The 19,506-nt window shown below is 40.1% G+C and overlaps 2 protein-coding genes across 2 annotated transcripts; both read right to left on the reverse strand.

Moving 5' to 3' along the window:
* Window positions 1–1,958: 1,958 nt before the first annotated feature.
* On the reverse strand, window positions 1,959–15,432 carry LOC139189996 (disease resistance protein TAO1-like). Its single transcript, XM_070809569.1, has 9 exons — window positions 14,976–15,432; window positions 13,696–14,830; window positions 5,115–5,183; window positions 4,842–4,951; window positions 4,662–4,735; window positions 4,343–4,473; window positions 4,071–4,198; window positions 2,259–2,348; window positions 1,959–2,148 (listed from the first exon to the last, which is right to left on the reverse strand). Exons 2-4 carry the CDS (start codon window positions 14,477–14,479, stop codon window positions 4,884–4,886), a joined length of 921 nt encoding a protein of 306 aa, XP_070665670.1. The 5' UTR covers window positions 14,480–14,830; window positions 14,976–15,432; the 3' UTR covers window positions 1,959–2,148; window positions 2,259–2,348; window positions 4,071–4,198; window positions 4,343–4,473; window positions 4,662–4,735; window positions 4,842–4,883.
* Window positions 15,090–18,959, reverse strand: LOC114820244 (putative disease resistance protein RGA1). The gene is made up of 2 exons (XM_070809570.1): window positions 17,758–18,959; window positions 15,090–16,636 (listed from the first exon to the last, which is right to left on the reverse strand). Exon 1 carries the CDS (start codon window positions 18,815–18,817, stop codon window positions 17,903–17,905), a length of 915 nt encoding a protein of 304 aa, XP_070665671.1. The 5' UTR covers window positions 18,818–18,959; the 3' UTR covers window positions 15,090–16,636; window positions 17,758–17,902.
* Window positions 18,960–19,506: the final 547 nt, after the last annotated feature.

Genomic DNA, 19,506 nt, shown 5'->3' on the forward strand with positions numbered 1-19,506 from the left:
AACTTGAGTTGAATAATTTAACAATCAACTCATGTAGAGATAGTTTATAAGATTACTGAATTGGGTTCACATTACTTAGTAAACTATAGATTTAAACATAATATGTCAGCACTTGCTCATAGTTTCTAAAAATTGACTATAACAAACGGTACCTTGAAAAACGTTACAAATACGCATGTCTGAATATGAAGAACACTTCAAAACTTAGACACATCTGCTCAAAAGGAGGCGGCTAGAGCCTATAAACACTTATAAAGAAGATATTCCATAAAGTTTCCATGTTGAGCTATGATCAAGGTAGAGTTAGACTCATATCAGGATCACTACAGGTTCTGGGAAGAAAGCATGCATAACTTCTCCTACAATTACCTAAGCATCCTATTAATATATGTGACATGTTACAGAGACTACAATCTGGGTGCCTGAAAATTTGTTATTGCTGGATTAGGGAGAACCAGAAATAATTTATGTAAGCCAGTTGCAGCTACAATTTGAGGAAATATACAAAGCCTAATAAAAAAGTTCGTAACTTCGAATTATCTTATCATACAATTTGGTGGAGCAAAAACTAAAACTACCAACATTAATATGCAGTGTTAGTCAGAAAACAACAATTTCATATTCATAACCATTAACCTCTAATGCTCTGAGCAATCTTAACGTTAGCATGCAAATTATCCGACCCCTACCCTGCGGAGGTATTAAATCCTTATTTTGTCAACCAAATAGAGATCACTTCACCTGACATCAACCAATAAGAAAGACCACTTCTCAAAACAAAAAAAAAAAAAAAAACCAATGAACCCCAGGTCCCCTCGCCGGGAAACACCACTGAACCCCAGGTCTTCGCCACTCCCCTCGCGCGCCTCGCCGGAAAATAATGGTTCACGAACTTCACGGCGCCCTCTGTTTTTCTGGGCTTTCTGTTCACGAACTTCACAGCTGTCCATTTTCTACTTCCTCGCACAGAGACCAGTCACCAACATCGTCGTCCTTCTTGGTGGTGGTGGCCCTGGTGGGAGAGGATAATGGCTTGGGATAATGGGATGAAGGCTAGTAGTATTTCAGTGAGGGAGAAGACCTGTTTGGATAGCATGATAGCATATGTTTGGAAAACAGGATAAAGGCTGGTCGATATGTTTGGTTCTTAACATAGCGAAAGTGTAACAAAGAATTAAAGGGACAGCTGTGCTGACTTTATTGGCCCATATCATTTGGTCAGTAAATTGAGGGATAAAGATTGTCTGCCCTCAACTTCTGGTACCCTCCTCGTGCCATTCTATTTGTGTAGTCACGGTTAAACCACGTCAATATTTTATATTACAATTCATTTTTGTCTTATTATATCTATAAAAAAAATATAAAATGTTAACGTGGCTTAACTGTGACCACACAAAATAGGAGGGCACGGGAAGGGCACCGGAAGTGGAGGGCAGACAATCCTTGTCCTAAATTGAGTACTTCCCAGTGACTACTCAAGTATTATATTTTCCCCACTATTTTTTTTTCTCTTCTGACCCATCTTTTTTTGTGGTTTGTTAACCCATTTCTCTCTTTTATTTATTTATTATTCTTGTATGTATTTTTTTCCCCTCTTTTTAAGACTCCTAGCTTATTTATTATAAACTTTCACATTATTATAAATATTGTATTAATTTTTTTAAAATAATGTAAATATTGTTCAATGCTTATTTTACGATAAAAGAAATTCATTTAAATCCATCTAGACTTCTGCCTAAATCTTGCCTAGGCGCCTAGCTGCTAGGCTCCAGTCCGCTGCCTAACTAGCGCCTAACGTCTTTAAGAATCTAATCCTAACCAATTTAAGCTTGTTACATGGCTTTGATATTACCGCTTACAACCGCATTGGTAAAGAGACTATTTTCTGTTATGAATATTGATTTAAAACTTTGCACTCTTCAATGTGAAAGCAACCGCTTCGATTGAACATTACACTCTTTTGAATTTCACCCCTCCCCTCGGCAAATCCTAGCTTCGCCACTGCCTGTGCTCCCTTTTTGTGATATCGCATTTGCAATCTTGACACCGTAATACCATAAAATGTCAAGCAAATGAATGAATGTGCACTTCCAATCAAATATACAATCCTTTGTCATATATCTGCATGATAAAAATGTAAACTACCCACTTTAGGGGCGATTGGGAGAAACGCCAAAAAAAAAAAAAAAAATAATCACAAGGAATTATTAACTTTTGGATTCACAAGTAAACTCAAATCAGCAAAAAAAAACCATTACCTCTGATCCTTTACGTGTTTGAAAACAAAGCATAAACCCTAAACAATTATTCCCCTCACCATAGCCTTGTTGTTTTGGTATATGTTTACACTGAGAAGGAAAGGAAAGAGCATTATGATAAATTGGGATTACTGGGAACAATTATAATGGTACAGATTAAATAAACGCACAATCAAAGAAAATCAAAGGTTATTTTTGGATATAAAGAAAAAAAAAAACAGTAATTAGAAAAATTAACATACTCTTACCCTAAACTGGAGTAAAAATCGTCCACCAATAAATGATTTCAATAATCTGTCATCCTTTTTTACCACAAAATTTTCCAGAGCTTCAATTAACTTTGTAGTCCGAATTCATTTTGTTAAATATTTTCATCCTGGAAAGAACAAATTAAACAGAGCAACATTCCCAAATTAAAGACACAAAAAAAGAACCCAAATTAAAATCTTGGGTTAAACCCTAGTTCTTGAAATTGGTAAATTGGAAAATTGGGTACTTGGAGAACATGGCAATGAAGGTGACGGCGGAGGCAGAGAATAGCAGAAACTGAGAATGGCAAGAAAGAGAATCGAAAAGCACAGAAAAAGCGGAGAAGAAGTCGAACTGCAGCGATGATGATGGACGCGTGGGCTAGGAGGTATATTTCTAAATGAATGGCAACGTAGTAATCAAAGTGAAATCAACCCAAAATTACTGTAGTTGATAAATTTTAACAACTTTCTGGAAAATATATTCAGGCATCAAAATTTTCAAATTTTCCAAAAAGTTGATAAGATTTATGTTTGGTAGGAAGATAAACCAGAAGCCTATGTAAAACAGTAAAAGTAATAGATACCCATTGAAAAGCTGATTGAATCCAATCAAAAGAGAGAAGCTTACCCGTCTGCTTCAATGCAAAGTCCCGACTCCCAGCCATCACCAGTCTGCAGGAACTAATACAAAATAACAACTTTGGTCAGAGTTCAGAAAAAGTGATAAGAATAAAAAGCTCAGTTCTGTTCTTAAAATGTTTAGAAAGAATAAAAGAGTACCTTTAGAAGAATGACTGATTTGAGTTGAATAATGTAATAATCAGCTACCCCATCACCACCATTCTTAGTAAACTACAGATTTAAACATAATATGTCAGAACTTGCTCATAATTTAAACTAATTGACTACAACAAATGGTACTTTAAAAAACGTTACAAATACGGATGTATGAATATAAAGAACACTTCAAACTCAGAGATGAATTGTCTTTTTCTTTTTTTCTTTTTGAACTAAAAATTAACAAGTAATTCAGTTTAATAAATAGTAAGAGAGGAAAATAGAATAAATTGTGCGTAATTGATTTCAGAACTGGAAAAAAGGGAAAAACATACCAATATTTGGAATATGAGAAATCTTGTGCCATTCCGGGCCGCTCTCCTCGTTGCATCTCTCTTTTAGAACGGGACAATTACAAATATCTGTTGTTTTTAATTTGGTTTAGCTTCTATCTGATTTCAATTATACAATTGAACGCTGCGGTTGAACATAGTCATATTCTCATTAAGTCCCAATAAAAACAATAACTCCGAGAACTAAAGTCTTGAAGAAAAGGGGTTGTATCACTGTTCATCAAGTTTACAAATCAAGGAAATAAACAATTTACAATTTAACACAATGGGTTTGATTTATTACTGATTAATAGAACTCTACCAAATTCATACTCATATATAATCAGAATTTGGCTTAAAGAGCCATAAATTCAATAACACATTAATCAAAATTCAGTTCCAAAAATAAAAATAGTTTAGAGAATTGAAGAATAGAAGAAAAGGTGTTGTACTTGTGTTCATGAAACTGGTGTAGGAGAGAGGGATTATCAGTCACTGCCTTCTCTGCAAAACTCAGAAACCTTCCCAGCTGGAGCCATGGCTCTCGAACTGAACCCTCAAGCTTTTGGCCGGTACTGCTCTGCAAAAACAAAAGCAGGAAAATTTAATAATTTCAAATTTGGTCATAACCCACCAAATTAATTTACAATCACAAACAAAAAAAAAAGGAAGAAAATAATGAGTTAAGTGGGACAAACAACAAAGAAGGGAGAATCCACTTTACCAGCGAGGTCCAGGCGTCGGAGATGTTCCTGGGTTTGAAGATTTATACGGAAAAGCAACCGCAAATATACAGACAGAGGGAATTTGAGGTTTGTAGTTCATCTGCTCAGCAATTTCGTACCATTGATACATCTGAGTGAGAGAGCTTCAGATAATACTATTCAATTCCACATATAATCATATAATTTCTCACAATAAAAATCAATGTGACTAAAAACAAATGGTATATATCAACTTTGATGATTTCTCTTATTTTCCCTCTCTTTCTCAGCAACCAAACAGTAATCGAAAATTACCAAAAACTGAAAAGATTGAAGTACCTGGGCCAGTTGCATTGCCTGGTTGCCATCTCCACTTGGTGTAAAAAAAATAAGGGCGGGCATTTTCGGAGCACCTAAACCCATCATCCACAAACCACAATGTAAGTAAAAAATCAACAAAATAATTTGTGATTGCATTAATCCGTTGAAAAAAAATATGCTAGAGTGCAGCAGCCCAACCCGCCTGTTTTGCAGATATGAGATGGAGAGAGATGAGAGGAATTAATGCAAAACCCAGCCCAACACACGTGAGAGCTGCTCCCAGGCCCAAATGCAGCAGCCGAACCCGCCTGTTTTGGGTGAAGCACAGCCCACACACACGATGGCACAACCGTAATTAATGCAAATTCGTATCCCAATTTCATAAGCAATATCAATACTTCAGTTTCAATCCCAACTTTAGAATTAAGTAATATGCATCTGGATAAATCTAATCAAAAGAGAGAAGCTTACCATGAATCTGGTCCGATGCAACTTCAGACAATTGGGAATTGCCGTTACTCACCAATCGCCCTCCCAACTCTGAAGGGACATATAAAAAATAACAACTTTGTTGAATGCCAGAGTTCACAAAAAATGTTAAGAAAGATCACTTCTTTTCTTAGAAGGTTTAGGAAGAAAAAAAGTGACTAACTTGAGTTGAATAATTTAACAATCTAACTCATGTAGAGATACTTTATAAGATTACTGAATTGGGTTCACATTACTTAGTAAACTATAGATTTAAACATAATATGTAAGCACTTGCTCATAGTTTCTACTAATTGACTATAACAAACGGTACCTTGAAAAATGTTACAAATACGCATGTCGGAATATGAAGAACACTTCAAAACTTAAACACGAATTTTTTTTTCTTTTTTTTTTTAGAACTAAAAATTATATCATATCTTTATTTCAATAACTAACCACAACAACAACAACAACAACAACAAAGCCTTTTCCCACTAAGTGGGGTCGGCTATATGAATCCTAGAACGCCATTGCGCTCGGTTTTGTGTCATGTCCTCCGTTAGATCCAAGTAATCAAGTCTTTTCTTAGGGTCTCTTCCAAAGTTTTCCTAGGTCTTCCTCTACCCCTTCGGCCCTGAACTTCTGTCCCGTAGTCACATTTTCGAACCGGAACGTCAGTAGGCCTTCTTTGCACATGTCCAAACCACCGGAACCGATTTTCTCTCATATTTCCTTCAATTTTGGCTACTCCTACTTTACCTTGGATATCCTCATTCCCAATCTTATCCTTTCTCGTGTGCCCATACATCCCACGAAGCATCCTCATCTCCGCTACACCCATTTTGTGTACGTGTTGATGCTTCACCGCCCAACATTCTGTGCCATACAACATCGTTGGCCTTATTGCCGTCCTATAAAATTTTCCCTTGAGCTTCAGTGGCCTACGACGATCACACAACACGCCGGATACACTCTTACACTTCATCCATCCAGCTTGTATTCTATGGTTGAGATCTCCATCTAATTCTCCGTTCTCTTGCAAGATAGATCCTAGGTAACGAAAACGGTCACTTTTTGTGATCTTCGCTAGATTGCTCCGGTCATTAGTGTGGATAAGTATATAAATGGATAGAGATAGGAAAGCAAACACAAGATGTACGTGATTCACCCAGATTGGCTACGTCCACGGAATAGAGGAGTTCTCATTAATTGTGAAGGGTTTACACAAGTACATAGGTTCAAGCTCTCCTTTAGGGAGTACAAGTGAATGATTTAGTACAAATGACATTAGGAAATATTGTGGGAGAATGATCTCGTAACCACGAAACTTCTAAGTCCCGGAGTGTGGTATCGGCTTGACTTTCCTTATCTGTCTCATAGGTAGATGTGGAATCTTCTCTGGAAGTACTCTTCCTCCATCCAGGGGTGGTATCTGTAACTGGTGGAGATGCACAAGGTAATGTATCAATGTCACTTGAAGCTTACTTGTAGTTTCAGGCTTGGTCAAGCGCGATACAAACCATGTAGTAGGAGTCCCCCAAGTCGCCGAGCTAGGGGATCTGCTGAAAGAGGTAACAGACAAGGTAAGCAATCAGAGCTCCGGCTGATTGTTCACATTCTCCCTATCTTGCAGGTAGCATGAAGGATAAAGAGAAGAAAAATGAGAAGAGATGATATGGGATACTTTTGCTTTTGAAGAAGTAACTTTCCACAGGCTTATTCTTGAACTGGGCTGGAGGGTTTTCTGGTTTCCTCCAAAGTATAAGGCCGACTGAAGAATTTGAGGGTCAAAACAAGTCCATCAAATCTAGAGTACGTTCGACCCTGCTGATATGGGATACTTTTGCTTTTGACAGAGTAGTGGATGTATCGGCACGTGTGCTGTTACGCTTGTCTCCACATGCTTCCTTGTATCCTTCTCACTTGCCCTATCCTCAGGCAGATGCGGTATCTTCCTTGGAAGCATAAGATGTTGAAGATGAGTACTCGAGAGCAATGCCAGGGTAAGGGGTTCCAGGCAGTCAGTTCCTGGCTGGAAGCTTGATTCCAAGGCCAAAGGAAAAGAAAGGGAAAAAGCATGATATGGGATACTCTTGCTTTTAACCCTGATGATATGAGATATTCTTGCTCTAGTATAGCTTGTTTACAGAGGTATTATCGGGGGGAAAGAAAGCTGAATATTTCGAAAGGCTTCGTTGGGAGTGCCCTCTCAGATAAGAGGAAGGGTTGAGCATTTTTGCAGGTCTGCCTGTCCGTTGGGGATGGAGGTCGACATATATAGGAGTCTCCCTAACATCAAGTAATAATGCTATTCCTTTACCCTGCTTGGTCATAGCACGGTAGTGGAAGCTGCCAGCTTCACAAGTTTTAACTCTGTCAGAGCACTTTGAAAAAGTGGTCTGTGGTATCTGGAAGGCTGATGTTGCGTGTGAAGATTACAGACAAGCTTTATCCAAGGAGATCCGGCTCTTGAAGTTGGGAAAGTGGTGCCTCTTCGGTTTTCGAACAAGCAATCCTGTCGGAGATCTGGCTCTCGAGATTCGGAGAACGATGCCTCTTCGATTTTTGAGAAAGCAATCATGCTGGGGTCTGGCTCTCGAGATTCGGAGAGCGGTGTCTTCGATTTTTGAAAAAGTAATCATGTTGGGAGTTGGGAGTGTTTTCTCGAATATGAGTAAAGGTTGGGCATGTTTGCTAGTCTACCTTGCCACGAAGCACAGAGGTTGACACACAGGGACTTTCCAATTATCCAGCAGTGGTACTGTTCCTTTACCCTCTCTTCGATTTTTGAGAAAGTAATCATGTTAGGAGTCTGGCTCTCGAGATTCGGAGGGCGGTGCCTTTTCGATTTTGGAGCACGCAATCTTGTTGGGGGTGTTTTCTCGAATGTGAGTAAAGGTTGGGCATGTTTGCTAGTCTACCTTGCCACGAAGCACAGAGGATGACACACAGGGACTTTCAAATTATCCAGCAGTGGTACTGTTCCTTTACCCTCTCTTCGATTTTTGAGAAAGTAATCATGTTGGGAGTCTAGCTCTCGAGATTCGGAGGGCGATGCCTCTTCGATTTTGGGGCAAGCAATCTTATTGGGAGTGTTTTCTCGAATGTGAGTAAAGGTTGGGCATGTTTGCTAGTCTACCTTGCCATGAAGCACAGAGGTTGACACACCGGGACTTTCCAATTATCCAGCAGTGGTACTGTTCCTTTACCCTTGTGGGTAATAATATGGTAGCTAGGCCGTCAAAATTTATGTGTCTAAACTTTGTTAGTGTTGTTTCTTTGCTATTCTTTTACCCTTCTTGGTCAGAGCGATGTAGTGAGAGTTGCAAGCTTCACGTGTCTCGACTTTGTCAGAGAACTTTGGCAAAGTTATATGTGGTACCCATGAGCTACTGTTGCGTGTGGGAAGTGGGTGATTGAACAGTACGATTCATGTGCTTTCTACTTCGCCAGAAATCTTCGACAGAATGCCCATAATTTCCGCAAAGCTGAGTGTGCGTGTGACAGGTGCTGACAAGGCTGGAAAAGTAGTCTCAACTTTGTCAGAGAACTTTGGCAAAGTTATATGTGGTACCCATGAGCTACTGTTGCGTGTGGGAAGTGGGTAATTGAACAGTACGATTCATGTGCTTTCTACTTCGCCAGAAATCTTCGACAGAATGCCCATAATTTCCGCAAAGCTGAGTGTGCGTGTGACAGGTGCTGACAAGGCTGGAAAAGTAGGTGCCTCTTCGATTTCTGATATCAACCCTCGTGGTCTCTGAGCAGCCCAGCTTTTGAGAAAGCAAACCTCTTCGATTTCTGAGATCGGCCCTCGTGGTCTCTGAGCAGCCCAGCTTTTGAGAAAGCAAACCTCTTCGATTTCTGAGATCGGCCCTCGTGGTCTCTGAGCAGCCCAGCTTTTGAGAAAGCAAACCTCTTCGATTTCTGAGATCGGCCTTCGTGGTCTTTGAGCAGCCCAGCTTTTGAGAAAGCAAACGCCTCTTCGATTTCTGAGATCGACCCTCGTGGTCTCTGAGCAGCCCAGCTTTTGAGAAAGCAAACGCCTCTTCGATTTCTGAAGCTTCGTCGAGTGCAGATTTTTATAGAGGCTGACATTAAGTTCCAAAGCACACTTGAATATCCACCAGTAGAAGCTCCATTCTTGCACTTCTAAGATCTTGATTTGTCCGACCTCTTCTCTCTTCTACACCTTTGAAAATGTCTGGCCCCTCCGACCGTCGTTTTGACTTGAACCTTGTTGAAGAGGCAGCCCCGCCTTCTCCAGACAACATATGGCGCCCATCCTTCGTCTCCCCTACTGGTCCTCTTACCGTTGGGGATTCCGTGATGAAGAATGATATGACCGCTGCGGTAGTGGCCAGGAACCTTCTCACTCCCAAAGATAACAGACTACTTTCCAAACGGTCTGATGAGTTGGCTGTTAAGGATTCTCTGGCTCTTAGTGTTCAGTGTGCAGGTTCTGTGTCTAATATGGCCCAACGCCTATTTGCTCGAACCCGCCAAGTTGAATCATTGGCGGCTGAAGTGATGAATCTCAAACAGGAGATTAGAGGGCTCAAGCATGAGAATAAACAGTTGCACCGACTCGCACATGACTATGCTACAAACATAAAGAGGAAGCTTGACCAGATGAAGGAATCTGATGGTCAGGTTTTACTTGATCATCAGAGATTTGTGGGTTTGTTCCAAAGGCATTTATTGCCTTCGTCTTCTGGGGCTGTACCGCGTAATGAAGCTCCAAATGATCAACCTCTGATGCCTCCTCCTTCTAGGGTTCTGTCCAGTACTGAGGCTCCGAATGATCCCCCTCCGGTGCCTTCTCTTTCTGGGGCTCTACCGACTGCTGAGACTTCTCCTAAGCAACCTTTGTGAAGGCTCCCTCTTGTTTGTTTATTTTGACTCAAGTATATGTACATATTTGTAATTTATCGGGGATATCAATAAATAAGCTTTCCTTCATTTCAACGTATTGTGTTAAATCACCAAAGCCTTCTTCGCTAAGTTCTTTGAATTTTCTTTTGTTGAAGCTTGTATGTTGGAGCTTTGTGAGTAGAGCATGTAGGTTGAGGTAGTGTTCCCTTAATTTCTCGAGCGAGGACAACTTCTCGGTTGGAGACTTGGAAAATCCAAGTCACTGAGTGGGATCGGCTATATGAATCTTAGAACGCCATTGTGTTCTGTCATGTGTCATGTCCTCCGTTAGATCCAAGTACTCTAAGTCTTTTCTTAGGGTCTCTCTCAAAGTTTTCCTGGGTCTTCCTCTACCCCTTCGGCCCTGAACCTCTGTCCCATAGTCGCATCTTCTAATCGGAGCGTCAGTAGGCCTTCTTTGCACATGTCCAAACCACCGTAACCGATTTTCTCTCATCTTTCCTTCAATTTCGGCTACTCCTACTTTACCCCGGATATCCTCATTCCTAATCTTATCATTTCTCGTGTGCCCACACATCCAACGAAGCATCCTCATCTCCGCTACACCCATTTTGTGTACGTGTTGATGCTTCACCGCCCAACATTCTGTGCCATACAACATCGCCGGCCTTATTGCCGTCCTATAAAATTTTCCCTTGAGCTTCAGTGGCATACGACGGTCACACAACACGCCGGATGCACTCTTCCACTTCATCCATCCAGCTTGTATTCTATGGTTGAGATCTCCATCTAATTCTCCGTTCTTTTGCAAGATAGATCCTAGGTAACGAAAACGGTCGCTCTTTGGTATTTCTTGATCTCTGATCCTCACCCCTAACTCGTTTTGGCCTCCATTTGCACTGAACTTGCACTCCATATATTCTGTCTTTGATCGGCTTAGGCGAAGACCTTTAGATTCCAACACTTCTCTCCAAAGGTTAAGCTTTGCATTTACCCCTTCTTGAGTTTCATCTATCAACACTATATCGTCTGCGAAAAGCATACACCAAGGAATATCATCTTGAATATGTCCTGTTAACTCATCCATTACCAACGCAAAAAGGTAAGGACTTAAGGATGAGCCTTGATGTAATCCTACAGTTATGGGAAAGCTTTCGGTTTGTCCTTCATGAGTTCTTACGGCAGTCTTTGCTCCTTCATACATATCCTGTATAGCTTGGATATATGTTACTCGTACTCCTTTCTTCTCTAAAATCCTCCAAAGAATGTCTCTTGGGACCCTATCATACGCTTTTTCCAAATCTATAAAGACCATGTGTAAATCCTTTTTCCCATCTTTATATCTTTCCATCAATCTTCGTAAGAGATAGATTGCCTCCATGGTTGAGCGCCCTGACATGAACCCGAATTGGTTGTCCGAAACCCGTGTCTCTTGCCTCAATCTATGCTCAATGACTCTCTCCCAGAGCTTCATTGTATGACTCATTAGCTTAATACCCCTATAGTTCATGCAATTTTGTACATCGCCCTTATTCTTGTAGATAGGCACCAAAGTGCTCGTTCGCCACTCATTTGGCATCTTCTTCGTTTTCAAAATCCTATTGAAAAGGTCAGTGAGCCATGTTATACCCGTCTCTCCCAAAACTTTCCACACTTCGATTGGTATATCGTCTGGGCCTACTGCTTTTCTATGCTTCATCTTCTTCAAAGCTACAACCACTTCTTCCTTCCGGATTCTACGATAAAAAGAGTAGTTTCTACACTCTTCTGAGTTACTCAACTCCCCTAAAGAAGCACTCCTTTCATGTCCTTCATTGAAAAGATTATGAAAATAACCTTTCCATCTGTCTTTAACCGCGTTCTCTGTAGCAAGAACCTTTCCATCCTCATCCTTGATGCACCTCACTTGGTTTAGGTCCTTTGTCTTCTTTTCCCTTGCTCTAGCTAGTTTATAGATATCCAACTCTCCTTCTTTGGTATCTAGTCGTTTATACATATCGTCATAAGCCGCTAACTTAGCTTCTCTCACAGCTTTCTTCGCCTCTTGCTTCGCTTTTCTATACCTTTCACCATTTTCATCGGTCCTATCCTTGTATAAGGCTTTACAACATTCCTTCTTAGCCTTCACCTTTGTTTGTACCTCCTCATTTCACCACCACGATTCCTTTTGGTGTGGGGCAAAGCCCTTGGACTCTCCTAATACCTCTTTTGCTACTTTTCGGATACAACTAGCCATGGAATCCCACATTTGGTTAGCTTCCCCCTCTCTATCCCACACACACTGGGTGGTTATTTTCTCTTTGAAAATGGCTTGTTTTTCTTCTTTTAGATTCCACCATCTAGTCCTTGGGCACTTCCAAGTCTTGTTCTTTTTTCTCACTCTTTTGATATGTACATCCATCACCAACAAACGATGTTGATTAGCCACGCTCTCTCCTGGTATAACTTTGCAATCCTTACAAGTTATACGATCCCTTTTCCTCATTAGAAGAAAATCTATTTGTGTTTTTGACGACCCACTCTTGTAGGTGATCACATGTTCTTCCCGCTTCTTAAAGAAGGTGTTGGCTAAGAAGAGATCATATGCCATTGCAAAATCCAAGATAACTTCCCCATCCTCGTTTCTCTCCCCAAAACCATGGCCACCATGAAAACCTCCATAGTTGCCTGTCTCCCTGCCCACGTGTCCATTTAAATCTCCTCCTATAAATAACTTCTCCGTCTGAGCAATTCCTTGCACCAAGTCTCCAAGGTCTTCCCAAAATTTCTCATTCGAACTCGTATCCAACCCTACTTGAGGTGCGTACGCACTAATCACATTGATAAGTTCTTGTCCTATTACAATCTTGATTGCCATGATTCTATCTCCTACCCTCTTGACATCTACAACATCTTGTGTCAAGGTCTTGTCCACAATGATGCCAACACCGTTTCTCGTTCTATTTGTGCCCGAATACCATAGTTTAAACCCTGAGTTTTCTAGATCCTTTGCCTTACGCCCAACCCACTTAGTTTCTTGTAGGCACATAATATTTATCCTTCTCCTCACCATAACTTCTACTACTTCCATAGATTTTCCCGTCAAGGTTCCTATATTCCACGTTCCTAAACGCATTTTGCTCTCTTGAACTCTACCCTTCTGTCCTAGCTTCTTCACCCTTCCCCGTCTAATAGGATCAAAGTACTTCTTTTGTGTGTCCCGTGTAAAGTTGATAGGAGCATATGCTCCCAAACAACTTTGAGTGGAGTCGTTCGAAAAGAAGTTTCTATAGCCCCCTTGCTCATTTAACACTGCATCCGGGTGCCGATGGAGATACAGCGACCCTTGCTCACTTATCACTGTGCTCGGGCCACACAGCGCGCCACTTACGGGTGACGCCCTAGCTTTAGCGCGATTTCGTTCTGGATTCATTTTCATAAGGATTCGACGTGATCATGGAGTGCCGGCTGAGAATAATCAAAAGAGATGTGAGAACATGATTGGAATAGGTAGTTAACTAGATGCATATTATGATGTAAATATATCTTATCACAATTTTGTACTGGGGATTGAAATTTACCATGTACATTAAATTGTAGTTTCAGGAAAATGAAACAGAAACACACATACCACATAACAAGTGATTCACTTTAATGAAAAAGTAAGAGAAGAAAATAGAATACATTGTGCGTAATTGATTTAAGAACCGGAAAAGGAAAAACATACCAATAGTTGGAATATGAGAAATCTTGTGCCATTCCGGGCCGCTCTTCTTGTTGCATCTCTCTTTTAGAACGGGACAATCAGCAATGTATACTTTTTTTAATTTGGTGAGGCATTTCATAGCTTCAGCTGTAGGTAGATACTTCAGATTCTTGCATCTCCATATCCGTAGGGACTGAAGAGATGCAAGGTTCCCCAACCACTCCGGAAGAGACTCCATTCCGTCGAAGTGCCTTATTTCCAAATGAGTTAGAGAAGTCAAGTGTTGAACATTTTCAGGCAGAGACTGAAGCGTAGGCCAACCACGCAACATTAATGATTCAAGTTGTGGAATAACCTCAAAAGGAGGGAATGAATCGAGCTCCTTCCAAAACCCACCAATTTCCAATTCCTTCAAGCTGGTGAGGGTTTTTAATCCACCGGGCAGGTTTTTTAACCCATGACAATCAACTATCTCCAACTTACGGAGGTGTGTGAGGTTTTCTAAACTAGGAATAGATTCTAGACTGTTGCAACCATTTATGCCCAGAGAGTGGAGGGATGGTGGGAGGCCGTGAATCCCAATGGATGATAGCATTTCACAATCAGATATTGTCAAATCCTGAAGAGAAGTACAATATTCTAACCCACTCGGCAGGCTTGATAGTTGAGGACATCTGCGAATATCTAATTTACACAGAGATGGGAGGCCCTGTTCAAATGGAATGGACTCTAGACTCTTGCAACCAGATATGTCCAGAGAGTGGAGGGATGGTGGGAGGCTGTGAATCCCAATGGATGATAGCATTTCACAATAAGATATTGTCAAACGCTGAAGAGAAGTACAATATTCTAACCCACTCGGCAGGCTTGATAGTTGAGGACAACTGTGAATAACTAATCTACAGAGAGATGGGAGGCCCTGTTCAAATGGAATGGACTCTAGACTCTTGCAACCAGATATCTCCAGAGAGTGGAGGGATGGTGGGAGGCCCTGTTCATAACCAGATATTCTCAAATTCTGAAGAGAGGTACAATATTCTAACCCACTCGGCAGGCTTGATAATTCACGACAATTGTCAATAATTAAATCACAAAGAGATGGGAGGCCCTGTTCAAATTGAATGGACGTTAGCTTGGAGCAATATTCTATGGTCAACTCACGAAGAGAAGTGAGACCGTGCATGTCTGGAATGCGCTCTAGACTATTGCAACTCTTTATACTCAACTTGTTAAGAGAGACAAGAGTTTGTAGCCCATCAGGCAGGCACCTAAGATTATGACACGCGGAAATACTCACTGACCGAAGAGAAGTGAGACCGTGCATGTCTGGAATGAGCTCTAGACTATTGCAAATCTGTATACTCAACTCGTTAAGAGAGACAAGAGTTTGTAGCCCATCAGGCAGGCACCTAAGATTATCACACCCGGAAATATGCACTGACCGAAGAGAAGCACAACAACCAAATACATCATCCGTAGTAATACAAGTTAAATCCGGACAATCTGCTATACACAAATATGCAAGATTCTTGTTGTTTTTTAACATCCCTTCTGGCAGACAATCAAGTCCCCTTATACTTCTTATTGTGAGAGAAGTAAGAGTGGTCAGGTTGCTGCTTATATTTGCTATTGGCATGCCATTACCCATGGAAACTATCTTTAACTTTTTCAGAGATGGAAAATGACTGGGAGCACTTCTCAATTGATCGCAGTTGGTCAGAGACAGCTCCTCGAGGCATGGAAAGAGCACAATGTTTTCTGCTGCTTCCACCCATTCAATTAGATTCTTAGGTGAATCGATATGTAATCTTTTTAATGAAGGAATGAGACTCCCCATCATCCAGGATGCAAATTTCTTACCCATAAAGCATTGAATCTCTAGCGATTCCAGTTTAGGGTGTGCTGGTCGAAGGCCTTCTAGTACATCCTCATCATTAATTCTTGACCTTTGCTCATATCCCCATGCAAAGACTAATTCACGCAGATTTGTCTTCTCTGCTAGTTTTGCTTTCTTTGCTTCCTCTCCATCTCTCACAAGCCCTAGATTAAATATGGATAATCGGCCTTTCAATTGCTTTAAGCCAGCCAACTCCTCTATTCCACGACCTCTCTCCTTACCCACCTCGAAATAAGATAAAGATTGGAGATTAGTCAAACGTCCAATCCCAATTGGATATCCCTCACATTCACGACCGAACTCAAAATGTCTCAAGTTGATTAAATTTTGCACTTCGCTTGGAAAACTTTTAAGTGGGACTCGTAATATACTCGGTATGTAAGGCTTGATCTTCAACGTCTGTAGATTATAAAGCTAGCCGATAGATTTGGGGAGCTTTGTGATCCTTGTGTAGGAAACATCAAGATACCTCAAGTATTTCAACTTACCAATTGAAATTGACAACTCACTAATTTCAGCACCGCGTAATTTTAAGACGCGCAAACCTTCAAATGTTGATAAGATGTCACCGAGAATTTCACCATTCAAACCTCCGTTTGGAATTACATGCAGTGCCGATGTAGAGAGCTTTGCCTCCTGTCGAATCTCAGGGAAGTTCTTGCTCTGTGATTTTGACACATGTTCTGCAAGATTGTGCATAAGATCGTGCATCTTGCAATAGTAAACAGTATTTCCCTTCATTTCAACATCTTGAAAAAAGGAGTTCTCCAGTAGAATATTAAAATTTTCATTCCCTACATCCTCCATACTTTCGTTGTGAGAAGGTTGGAGCAATCCTTGAGCCATCCAAAGTTGGATTAATTCCTCCTTATAAATAATATCATCTTGGACGAACATTGAACAATATGCAAAACATTGTTTCAAAGATGGTGATCTCAATTCATCAAAACTCAACTTCAAAACTAAAAATATTCTTTCTTCTCCTTCTGGCAAATCCCATATTGCACTGTCTTGAATTGACTGCCATCCATCACTCAGTTTACGACACATCATATTTCCCAACACCTATTGGAACACGAGTTTGAATGTCTATCAATTGAGAATTCATGGGGTAAAAATTAACGATATGCAATAAGTATTTTAAGCATATTCTGATAAAATAAATAGAAATATCATCAAATGAGGTTTAGGATACGAAGCTATGTTTGGGATATATGTATAGGAGAAGAGGTTACGGCCCATACAACCACGTCTTTGGCCCGTCTTCTCGGGTAAAAAAAAAAAAAGAAACGGTAACTTGATAGGGAATTTCTGATATATAAGTAATATTTGCCTCCTAGTTTCATAAATGTCAATTTTTATAAAATCTATTATATTTTCTCACTCTACTCCAACCTCTATCCTCCCCAATGTTCTGGTAATTCCCTATCCCTCTGCCTTCTCAATTTTTCCTCATGAGTTTTTTTCAAATTCGTATTCTTCGACCATCCAGATCCTCCATACCCCGAATTTGAATCCCAAATGGGGTCTCATAACAACCAAGAACAAGAGCACACAGATCCTAGTCTATTTTGCATCATCCCAAATAAATTCCGTACTACTAGCCTATTTTGCATCATCTTCTTCTTCCTCTATTCCATCTTTTTATTTACCTCCTCCTTCACTAATCTCTTTCAGAGTTATTTTTTCATCTTCATACACTTATCATATTTGTTATCATATGAGTTAATGTTTTTTTTATTTGAAAGTGGGTGGATTAAGGCATTCGAAACTTCAAATTTAAGGAATTTAAATATATTTTTATTTTTTTACTCTAAGAAACAAAACGGGCATAATAAAAAAAAATGAAAATGGACTTAATCTGAAACCAGCTGAATTTTTTGGACATGGAGTAAAATGCCCAAAAAAAAAACAAAGGTTTATTCATATGTTCGTCCTATTAAGAACAAAATCGTAAGGATCTCAGAGAAGAGAAGACCAAAGTTGGAACTCAATTCTGTAGGTACGAACTGGTATCAATTAGGGTTTATTCCTGACTAGATTTTTTTACTAGTGTAGCATGGTTGATTTTATTGGTTTCGATAGTGCTCATATATATTATGCTTTCACTTCATTCATTTTATGAACAAATAAGAATAAGAATAGAAAACATGCAACAACTTCAAAAAACGAATAAACATAAATACCTTTGCCACCAATGGTACACCTGCACATTTTTTGGCGATTTCCCTTCCCATTCGCTCTTGATCTTCGGTCACGGAAGCACTCCCATTCCGAAATGCCCTATCCTTTAATATGCGCCAACATTCGTCGTCCGATAATTTTTCCAAATCACGCCTGGAAAGTGTTTCCACAACTCATCAAATCATTCCATTTATGAGAATCCTCATTCCAGACATCGTCGAGAACGAGAAGATATCGCTTTCCTTTCAAATCTTCTTGGAGATTTTCACATATGATACCTTTAATCCCAGCCTTTTCCGGTTTTATCTTTTCTAAGATCCCGCTTAAAATCTCCGTGACATTGAAAGGAGTAGATATACATATCCATATTTTTGTATCGAACCGTCCTATCTCGGGATGATGATAAACTGATTTAGCCAAAGTTGTCTTGCCCAGGCCTCCCATTCCCAAAATCGCCATAACCGAAATAGAATTCTCCTTATTGTTGCGGGAATTTATCAGGGTTGTAGCTATCTCCGACACAGCCTCCTCCCTTCCAACAATGTACTTCTCATCTCGATGAAAGACAGAGTCGGTTACCCTGTTGTCAGGTACTCTTATACCATCATGAGACGTTGCATCCACTGTTTTCGTGTCAACTAGCCCCAAACCAGTTGCCTCCTTCCTCAGATTCGCCAAAGATGCATTGATTTTCTTGATTTTGCGTCCCATATTGTGTCGAAACGCAATGGGATTGTGGTGTGAAAAGAAGTTGAGCACCTTTTTCTCCATTCGGTTTCCAAGTTCCACCTGACGCCGAAGAACTTCGTATCTGTATTCCTCCAGCACTTCATCAGCATCTTGAGCTACATCTTCAAGATCCTTCACCCACATTTGCACCGATTTGCCCCGTTTCTGCGAATGTTGGGCCGCATCTTGCAGCATAGCTTGAATCTGGGACAATGATCGCTTCAGCTCTGCTACTTCTCCTTTGAATGCCCAGAGGAGACTGAATTCTTGCTTGGCTAGTGAAGCCACCCTAGTCAGTATTCCCTCGGCAGCAAAAGTAACAAGTTCTGCCATATTTCCTAACAAACTGTTGAACTCAAAGAAGACTGAATAATCTCAGTTGAGAAAAACCAACAAGAAGACTGAAGGCGCGGTGTATGGCCCCCGAGTCTTGAAGGTTGTTTACAACATGGAAATATTGAATTGAATAACTGTGGGCGAGTCTTAGCCTACTATGTGAACTCACATGCTTCATCGGCCCCACATGCTTGAGTACCTGGTCCACTGAATTATTACAACATGGAATTATTGCATTGAATAATTGTAGCCACGAGTTTTATTTTTATTAGCTGGTACATATATGACGTGGAGTATCGAGAATCTGGAAAATTTTCTCAGGGGCTGTCGGCAGAGCTGACGTCAGGCAGGTGTGGCTCAGGGCGCGGCTCAGAGGCGCGAGCTGAACCAAAAATAACAAAATAAGTAGAATCTTTAATGTTTTTTATATAAACCCAAGGGCCAATGAATAGTATTTTTTTGATCTCACAAGTTTGACAGAAAAATAATTAAACAAAAATACTCCTTAAACAAAAACATTTCAAAAGCAACTCAAAATAATGCATCAAATGTATGTAATAGGGGTATTTTTGTCTTTTTAATGTTTTTTAATAATTAATTTTTTTGTACCATATTTTTTTAATAATTATTATCTCATAATAAATTAACAATAATATGAGTCAATCAGTTGTTTATTAAATATTATT

The sequence above is a fragment of the Malus domestica genome, chromosome 12 (assembly GCF_042453785.1).
Source record: "Malus domestica chromosome 12, GDT2T_hap1".
Classification (NCBI taxonomy): domain Eukaryota; kingdom Viridiplantae; phylum Streptophyta; class Magnoliopsida; order Rosales; family Rosaceae; genus Malus; species Malus domestica.

Bases quoted from the DNA above. Each gene is read 5' to 3' on its own strand.
- LOC139189996 (XM_070809569.1), bottom strand. From the start codon at position 14,479: ATGCTATCATCCATTGGGATTCACAGCCTCCCACCATCCCTCCACTCT. The intron at 5,184-13,695 runs GTATGTTTTTCC...ATGTCCCTTCAG, and splicing joins TTCTCATATTCCAACTATTG to AGTTGGGAGGGCGATTGGTG. The intron at 4,952-5,114 runs GTAAGCTTCTCT...CACCCAAAACAG, and splicing joins TGCATCGGACCAGATTCATG to GCGGGTTCGGCTGCTGCATT.
- LOC114820244 (XM_070809570.1), bottom strand. From the start codon at position 18,817: ATGGCAGAACTTGTTACTTTTGCTGCCGAGGGAATACTGACTAGGGTG.